The 10,000-nt window shown below is 34.7% G+C and overlaps 1 protein-coding gene across 1 annotated transcript in view; it reads left to right on the top strand.

Moving 5' to 3' along the window:
• Positions 1-10,000, top strand: part of LOC144973936 (uncharacterized) — a 181,325-nt gene that overhangs the window by 57,418 nt on the left and 113,907 nt on the right. The window contains exons 16-19 of the mRNA XM_078916824.1: positions 1,638-1,821; positions 6,030-6,223; positions 7,330-7,514; positions 9,521-9,628. Of these exons, the coding sequence (XP_078772950.1) occupies positions 1,638-1,821; positions 6,030-6,223; positions 7,330-7,514; positions 9,521-9,628 (671 nt within the window). The remainder of the gene's footprint in view (positions 1-1,637; positions 1,822-6,029; positions 6,224-7,329; positions 7,515-9,520; positions 9,629-10,000) is intronic.

Below are 10,000 nucleotides of genomic sequence, written 5' to 3'. Positions count from 1 at the left end.
AAAATGGACCACACATAGCATTTGGCGCATCTCATTCGTGTTCCGATGGAGATATTTGTGTTGGTGAGGATTGGCTTTAGTTTCATGAACGCATTTTTGGCCAGCATTATTCGTCTCCTGATCTCTTTGTCATACTTTGCATCGGATGTTACCAACTGCCCAAGTACGTGAACAATAGGTTTAAGGCAACTGAAAGACTACAATGTTTTGAAAGAGGGCATTATTCTTTTGTAGAGCCAATAGGATTCAGTAGTCTGATGTCACGCCGCCTGGCAACCATCTTGGTTCTAAACAAGAAAATCATTACTTTTTATTCTTCATGCTGGCTAGAACTTTTCACTCCCTTTTCATATGCCTTGTGATCAGAATGTGTAAAAGTCAAAACATGATCAAATTTATGTGTATTTTTTTCCTCTGGAAACGCTTTTATGCTCGCCGGAGAATATTTCATACGGGCGTCCGCCATTGTTCCGATAGTTTAGAGCCAGTGTTACTAAGTTACCATGCGTCATTAGGAAGGAAGTGACGTTACGACTGTTGAAGACTATTAGAACAAAGATGTGTTTTACGTACGTGTCTAAAATAGGTTACATTGACATGATCTGGTTAAGATATGATGATAGAAAACCTGTCTAATATAAAATCACATCCATACAATACCAGGTATGCGTCATATTAATTAGTACCTACATTGTGCTCACAGTATATTTTTGAAAGAGGTAAGTTTTGACCAGTCGTCTTAAAGCGGTATATTGTCAGAGCTACGTGCATTTTTGCAGGTCTGATAATGAATCAAATTATGAGCTTGATATAACATTGTTGTTAATGGACAATGATTTTTTTGCACTTGGCTAAGAAGCTCACAACATTGCCATCCGGAAGACTAACACACAAACCATGTGTAACCTTAAACGTTTATAGTCTGGTTTATACAGTTTAGTGATAATTACTCATAAACGCGGATGGCAAAAAAAAAAAAAAATAACAAAGACCAGAGTGACGCCATCTTCATTCTATCTATAGCAAGGACCTAATTCCGACCTGTGTCACGTGGTGTAATGTGTGTAAAGTGCCTCATTCAATGTCACATCATCGTTGGCACCAGACTTTTACACTACCATTGACACTGACCACGCTTAACATTGCTTGACTTTTATTACAAGATCAGACACCTTACCACTGAACAACCGAGCCACCTACATAAGAAATGTGACATTTTATATTTTTTTCCCAATTCAAGAAAGAAAAATAGTATTCTTCTCTACATTAACTCAATCCCGATCTCATGGTAACTTTTTCTTCAACAAAATCTATTTTAAGCATCCAAATTACCATATATTTGTCGTTGTATTCCTTCAGAGCTATTAGTCCCATGGAACCGGAGTTTATCCCCGTTTCTATAGCGTGAAACGGTCAATAGCAAATGCTTGTTACCCTTTGGAAAGTACCTTTCGTCATATCTAACAGACCCATCTACCCAATCACTACTGGGTAGACTTAGAAGGGTCAGAAAAGATCTCGACTTTACCCGAAATCGATCTCAACGATCCATTTCCGTTTGAAGCGAGTGCTCTACCAACTGAGCGACTGGGAACCCCAGATCATATTTTACGACAGTATTTTTCTTTTGCTTTCAGCTCACACTCAACTTTCTACCTATGAATGGAAATCTGATCTGCAAGCCGGAAGGGGCCCTGCATCCATTCCAATCACGTTGAAAGCATCTAACCTTGTCAGCTCAGTAAACATTACAGTTGATTTTGTGGTTCTCGTCAAAATCGTTAGCCCCACTTTTACGGCACCAGAAAGCAATGCTACAAGGTAAAGTACCTCTCTTGAGAAAAACAAACAAACATCTTGCGCTTGTAAATAGAGCAATATCCACTTACCGTGCTCAAAACGCTTTACAAGGGTCCCTAGCCAACAGCAACACTAAACATGCAGGACGAGACAGAGACAACGCTGTTAACGGTCAGGTACTCATTTAACACCTGAGCACTGTGAGAGAATGTGAGTAAAGAGCCCTTTTCGAGCTCAACTATGCGCGCTCAGAGCGGGACTCGAATCTAGGTCCTTCCGATCCGAAGGCGAGTGTCATATTATCACTAGACTACATAATCACAATCTAGGTAGTGCTTTAGTGATAGTTGAACTATTTTCATTGGTTACGTTTTATGTAAAAGATCCTCTCCTTGGACAAAAAAACATTGTTTCAAAATTGAGCTTTTATACAGAGCAATATCCATTAAACGTGCTCAAAGCGCTTTATAGGGGTCCCTGGCCAATAGCAACATTTAAACGTGTAGGACGGGACATGACGTCTGTTAGGCGTCTGTTTTTTCGGACAGAGACAATGCTGTTAACGGCCAGGTACTCATTTTACACCTGAGTACGACGAGAGAATGTGAGTAAAGCGCCTTCTCAAAGGACTCAACTATGCGCCGAGCGAGGCTCGAACCCAAGACCTTCCGATCCGAAAGCGAGTGTAATACCACTAGACCACACAGCCGCACGAATTGTTTATTTTGTCATTGTCAGTCATGTTGGATTGCTATTGGGATCTCATCTAATTCCTATTGGAATCCTATTTGTCATACGTTCTCTTTCGTGACTCACCATGTATTATATATATATATATATATATATATATATATATATATATATATATATATGTATATATATATATAAATTATAAAAGCAACTTTTTGATAAAATGAGCTATTTTTATAAACATTTCAAGTACAAATATTATTGTTTAACTTCTACAGTACTATTACATGTCCCGTAGATTGTCCTATTGACATTAAACAGTACTGTAGAAGTTAAACAATAATAATTATACTTGAAATGGATATATATATATATATAAATATATATATAATCTTTTGACTAAAATGGAGAGAAAAATAATGGGAAGGAAGTAAATGTAGTAGTCCTTCCGAACCATTAGCCCCACGGAGCCGGGGTTTATACCTGTTGGACAGGACGCAAAGTACTTTCCGCCAGATCTAAGAGACCCAGCTAACCAATCACTGCTGGGTGGATAGGGGGGACCAGAAAAAATCTCGACTTCACCCGAAACCGATCTCGCTCCCTTTGCCTGTGAAGCGAGTGCTCTACCAACTGAGCCATTGAGACCCCCAAGGGAGTAAATGTGACTCCTGTAAAAGGGTACAAGGCAAAATGAATAATAAATAAATAAATAAATAATAAAATAAAATTCCCTTATTTATCCCATAGAGGAAATGTGTCTCTAGGGTCTATACCAGGGGAAGACTAGAATAACCCAGGCGTTAGCCGCAGTGCAGAGCCGTAAATTGAGCGAGGTGACTTGCTCAAGGCCACACAGTGCAGCAGCGGGTCATCAAACTCGGTACCTTTCGGGTACGACGCAAAGACCGTACTGCTGAGCCACGCTGACCCTAAGACCGAAACCTTGTTTTTTGTGTTGTCCCTTTTTACATAAGTCACATTTATTCCCTTTATTTTTCTCTTCATTTCATTGGCTCTTAGAGGCACCTATAGCTTTTAATCATTTGGCTATCCCTTAATTTGCCACCAATCGTCTTTAACGTTATTATGTTAAATTTAGTTCAGAAAAGTGAGTGGAGCAGGCACTTATGTTGGTAACAACAAGATATGAAGTGAGTAGAAAAGTGCCAGAAGACAATAGAGAATAAATTTTTTTTTTCGCGGCGGTGGTGGGGTTTGAACCTGCGACCTTATTGGTACGACAACTCCGCCTGGCAGGTGAGAGCGTGGCTCTACCGTGTGAGCTATCCACGAACACAAAAATATTCGTTTCAAACTCAAAGTCATTTCTAGATCCCTCTCTCACCCACTTCTTGAGACCGCCGATTCGTTCACCACCATCGCGAAGTAATTTTGACCAGCAGTTAAGCTTAATAGCCAATATTCTCATCACAAACATATAACATAGAAACGATTGAGACATTGAGTATGCTCCGGTGTATGGGGTGAATTTTTAATTCAGAAAAGTGAGTGGAGCAGGCACTTATGTTGGTAACAACAAGATATGAAGTGAGTAGAAAAGTGCCAGAAGACAATAGAGAATAAAATTATTTTTTTTTCGAATATTTTTGTGTTCGTGGATAGCTCACACGGTAGAGCCACGCTCTCACCTGCCAGGCGGAGTTGTCGTACCAATAAGGTCGCAGGTTCGAACCCCACCACCGCCGCGAAAAAAAATAAATTATTCTCTATTGTCTTCTGGCACTTTTCTACTCACTTCATATCTTGTTGTTACCAACATAAGTGCCTGCTCCACTCACTTTTCTGAATTAAAAATTCACCCCATACACCGGAGCATACTCAATGTCTCAATCGTTTCTATGTTATATGTTTGTGATGAGAATATTGGCTATTAAGCTTAACTGCTGGTCAAAATTACTTCGCGATGGTGGTGAACGAATCGGCGGTCTCAAGAAGTGGGTGAGAGAGGGATCTAGAAATGACTTTGAGTTTGAAACGAATATTTTTGTGTTCGTGGATAGCTCACACGGTAGAGCCACGCTCTCACCTGCCAGGCGGAGTTGTCGTACCAATAAGGTCGCAGGTTCAAACCCCACCACCGCCGCGAAAAAAATAATTTATTCTCTATTGTCTTCTGGCACTTTTCTACTCACTTCATATCTTTATGTTAAATTTAGATATTTTATTGAAGAGAGTAACCTCTCTCCCATTAAAAAGAAAGAAAGAAAGAAACAAACAAAAATAACAAACAAATAAAACAAACAAACAAAAAACCAAAAGAAAAAAAGATAAAAAACCCGACAACAAAAGAACAGAAAAAAAAACAAAACAAAAAACAAAAGAAAAAAACAAGAGAAAAAAAAACAAGACAAAAAAAAAACAAAAAACAAAACAAAAACAAACAAACACTTAAATTATCTAAATCTGTTGATTTTGAAAAATGTAATCTCGCCTAACAGGTGGATAGTGGACACCTGTGGTTTTTCCCATGTGCTACTCAAACATTATGCCCAATGAATTCTTGGTAATTTGATCTTTGCAAATCCTGATCGACGTGTACCACCCGATATGTGATAGATACACCATGAGTGGGTTTTCTGGGTGGGGTTACTGACATCCCATAGTAGGCAGGGAGGTACATACTGTGTCCTCTATCCCCCTATATCTATTTTCCAACTTGCTTTCTATCTTTGTCTTGGAATGAGATTACTTGGTTTTGCCCTGGCCCTGGTTGGGAGTCCTGGCTGGAAGGGAAACAGTCAAATGCATAGTTATTGTTTTGGAAGATGATATTTTTTTCCTTGTAAATCATCTCTCTGTTATGTATTATTATATTTGTTATTTTGAATGTATAATGAAAGCATTTGAGTGTATTCCTCTTTGTTGGATTTTCTGCTTGTGTACGGATGAGACTTATAGGTAATCTCAAACTAAGTACATTGGTGGTATGCTCTTGGAATTTACAGATGATCCCTATTTGTTCCCAGTTCCCCTTTGTCTTACTTTCTCTTGGGTGCTTTCATTGTAATTCTATAACTTTTTGCTGTCCCACTTTCTTCCTTTTTACTGGCGCCGATATAACTTAAATGTGTTGCAAGCGCCGTAAAACCCTTAAAAACATAAAAACATGAGTGGGTTTTGATATCAAATTTATAACTGCTTGATGAAATGCTGTATTGTTATAAATAGGTAAACAACTGTCCGTTATTGGTGATTTTTTCCCCATTAAGTTTGATTCACTTTTTAGTGCAAAATAATGACTGGATTGTAGAGGCATTTTAAAAGTAAAAGTGGAAAGTGTGTTCAATATCAATTTTATTTATTAACGTTTACAACGCCATTATCATATATCTCATTCGTCTGTAGTGTTTCATTCATCCTGTTTTGCCGATGAAGGGGAACCCCGAAACGTCAAGATTATCTATTTTTATTTATTAAATTGAAGCTTACATTCAAATTCACATTGTTATTCAATATCAAGGAAAGGTTGACAAGCACAGGTCTAAACTCTCAATTTGCTGTTCTCCGTATTTCAGCCACACAGCGTTGACTTTTACAGCCAATATGGCGGCTGGTTCTGACGTCACTATAGACGTCAACTGGGATGACGGCACTACAGAGAAGTTTGTTCAACCTCCAAATGTGGACTGGACTAGCCCACACACGTTCACCCATTCTTACCTGAATGGCGGGACATTTGATGCCACAGCTACCTTCACAAACAAGGAGGGTATGGTGTATAAGTGTTGTCACATAATATGTCCAATTTTCAATTTCTAAAGCTTAATGTAGAGTGCAGCGTGTTTTCCATAAAGAAAAAAAGTAGTCTTCAGAGCCGTTCGGCCCATTATAACAATAATAATAGTAATATATATATAATAATAATAATAATAATAATAATAATAATAATAATAATAATGATGATGATGATGATGATGGTGATGATGATGAGGAGGAGGATGATGAGGATGAGGAAGAGGATAATGGTGATGATAAAAATAATAATGATAATGAAATATAATAGTAATAATAATAATGATAATAATAATAATAATAATAATAATAATAATAATAAATAATAATAATAATAATAATAATAATAATATATTAATAATAATAGTAATAATAATAATGATAATAATAATAATAATAATAATAATAATAATAATAATAATATATATATGATGATGATGATAATAATAATAATAATAATAATAATAATAATATAATAATAATAATAATAATAATAATAATAATAATAATAATTATGATGATGATGATGAATGATGATGATGATATGATGATGATGATGATGATGATGATGATGAGGATGAGGAAGAGGAAAATAAAATAAAAATAAAATAAAAATAATAATGATAATAATAATGAATATGATAATAATAATAAGTAATAATAATAATGATAATAATAATAAAAAGTAATAATAATAATAATAAATAATAATAAATGATAATAATAATAATAATAATAATAATAATAATAATAATAATAATAATAATAATAATAATTAATAATAATAATAATATAATAATAATAATATAATAATAATAAAATAATAATAATAATAATAATAATAATAATATAAATAATATATAATAATAATTAATAATAATAATAATAATAATACTAACAATAATATAATATAATAATAATAATGATAATAATAATAATAATATAATAATAATAATAATAATAATAATAATAATAATAATAATAATAATAATAATAATAATAATAATAATAATAATAATAATAGATAATAATAATAATGCTGTTCTGAACTTTTAGTTATTATTCAAACTGTTTTGTCCTCAGGCTCGTATACTGAAACGTTCACGATAGTAATCTTGGTGGGGGTGGGGATTATTGACTGCCGGTTGGAGGATTATTCCCTATACCATCCTCCTGCCTACGTAAACCTCACCTTTGTGGCCAGCTTCCTGCCGACTGACCCAAAACTTTACCTACACTGGGGAGAGCGTCAAAGCCAAACACTTGAGGTAAGTCGTTTTAAATTCAATCAAAATGGGAATGCATTTGTCACCAGTTGCGTCCCATGTAAAGCACTTTTGAGCACGTTTAGTAGAAATTGCACTGTATAAAAGCTCAATTCTCAAATTGGGAAGGAGGCACTGGTGTAAGATAAAGATCTGAAAAAGTGTATAGATAGTGTGTACTTGGCTAAGAAGCTCAAATCATTGCCATCGGGAAGTATAACGGACCAAGACACAAAACTCTGTGTAACCATGAACTTTTATAATCTGGATAATACAATCAGGAGGTCTGAGGTTCGATCCTCAGTCGAGGCAGACTGATTTATTGGATGTTTTTTCCCCCTTGAATTTGTCTTTCTTGCTTTGTCTAGCACCGTTTCATACACACCGGTGCTTGCTCCCCAGTTTCTAAAAGTTTAATACTGTTATAAGGACAACGTTAAAGTAAACATTTCAAAATACTTGATCGTTTCTTCGATCCAATACGCCTTGTTAGTATTGCCAATATTGTCAAAGCTAGATTATTGCAATTCTTTCCTCTCTTCTATAAATAAAGACAAAATAAGATAAATTCCCTTCAGGCAGCCCAGAATGATGCTGCCAGGCTTATTTATAGAAAGAGGAAAAATCAATCTGCATCGGGTTTGCTAAGAGAACTCCACTGGCTTCCCGTTGAGAAACGTATAGAATATAAGATATGTACTATTGTTTTTAAATCACTGCACTCTGATTGTCCTGGATACATTGATGACATGCTTAAATTCTACGCCCATTCCAGAAATCTGAGATCAAAGTCTGATAATCACATAATTGTGAAGGCAAAAATGACTCGCAAAATAGGCGAGCATGCGTTTGAATATTCGGCACCCCTTATCTGGAACTCCCTTCAAAGATATATCAGAGACAGTAATGATGCAGATTTCTTTAAAAAACATTTTGAAACGATTCTTTTTAATATGTAGCACCGTAGATTTATATTGCTGCGTTTCATATTGCATGTTTGAGTGGTTGGTTGTATGTTTGAGTGAAAGTAGCCACGTCACTGTCAAGCGCTTAGAGCTTGTTGATAACTGGGTAAGGCGCAATATAAAAACAATATATTATTATATATTATTAATAAAGACAACAAATCAAACAAATTCACGCGAACAAGCCACAACACTTTAGATGGCAATGACAGTCTCGTGGGTTTCCGTTCTTGTCATTATTCTTTGTTTGTTTTTGGAACCGATCATGAATATGGCAACAAAATGCATTCACTTAATAATGAGATTCTGACCCGCATATTCGGGACCTTGTGGTCACATGCTTTAGTAAAGATTTAGAGAAACAATAAACCAAAACAGTTTCATGATATTGATGACAGGCTATAACTCCATTCACTTAATGGTATAGTATCCAAAAGTGAAAAGTACATGGAAAATTATTCACTCGTAGCCATGGGAATTGAAATTGTTTGGCGGCCATATTGGGTTATTACCATTTTAAAAGATAAAGGCTCAAAATCCAATGGACAAATAGCATTTGAAATATGAGTGTTCATAGATTATTACGTTATCATTATTATTATTATTATTATTATTATTATTATAATAAATATAATAATAATATAATAATAATAATATAATAATAATAATAATAATGATAATAATAATAATAATAATAATAATAATAAATAATAATAATAATAATATATAATATAATAATAATATAATAATAATAATAATAATAATAATAATAATAAAAAATAATAATAATAATGATGATGATGATGATGATGATGATGATGATGATGATGATGATGATGATGATGATGATATGTTGATGATGATGATGATCATGTTGATGATGATGATCATGATGATGATGATGCTGATAATAATAATAATAATAATAATAATAATAATAATAATAATAATAATAATAATAATAATAATAATAATAATAATAATATAATAATAATAATAATAATAATAATCGTTATCATGACAATTTTTTTTATTTTCCCACAGCCTGCCCTCAAGCTGAACGAGTCCTATCCTCACACTTACGGAGATACGGGTGAATACACGGTCAATGCCACCATCTCCAACTTATTGGGGACAAAAAATTGTGTAATGGTAAGTATTGTTGATTTTGCTTTAAAAATTAAATAGCTCTTGAAACACTTATAGGTCTTAGCAGCGCCTAAAATAAGGAAGGTGATACTTGTCACGTAGACAGTGATGCCAAGGATAGACGGGCTGTAAAACCGCAGCAACAATTATAACTCGTTGTTTGGAGAGACACCATTATATCGGTGAGATTATAGGGAATGAGATTAGCGGAAGAGTAGCGTCCCTTGATTGGACGTCACCCATAGTCTATGACGTCACCGGCCGTAAAGTTATTAGAGAGAGAACGCCATGTTGGTTGTGCGCATGCGGATCAAACCCCTGAAATCTCGATTTTCACGATCGGCTTATCAAAACTCTACATACGATCTCTGCGCA

The sequence above is a fragment of the Berghia stephanieae genome, chromosome 5, assembly GCF_034508935.2.
Source record: "Berghia stephanieae isolate SIO BIC M18660-M18661 chromosome 5, UCSD_Bste_1.3, whole genome shotgun sequence".
Taxonomy (NCBI): domain Eukaryota; kingdom Metazoa; phylum Mollusca; class Gastropoda; order Nudibranchia; family Aeolidiidae; genus Berghia; species Berghia stephanieae.
Note: the sequence above shows the minus strand (reverse complement) of the source record. Positions and strands in the feature narration are given on the sequence as shown.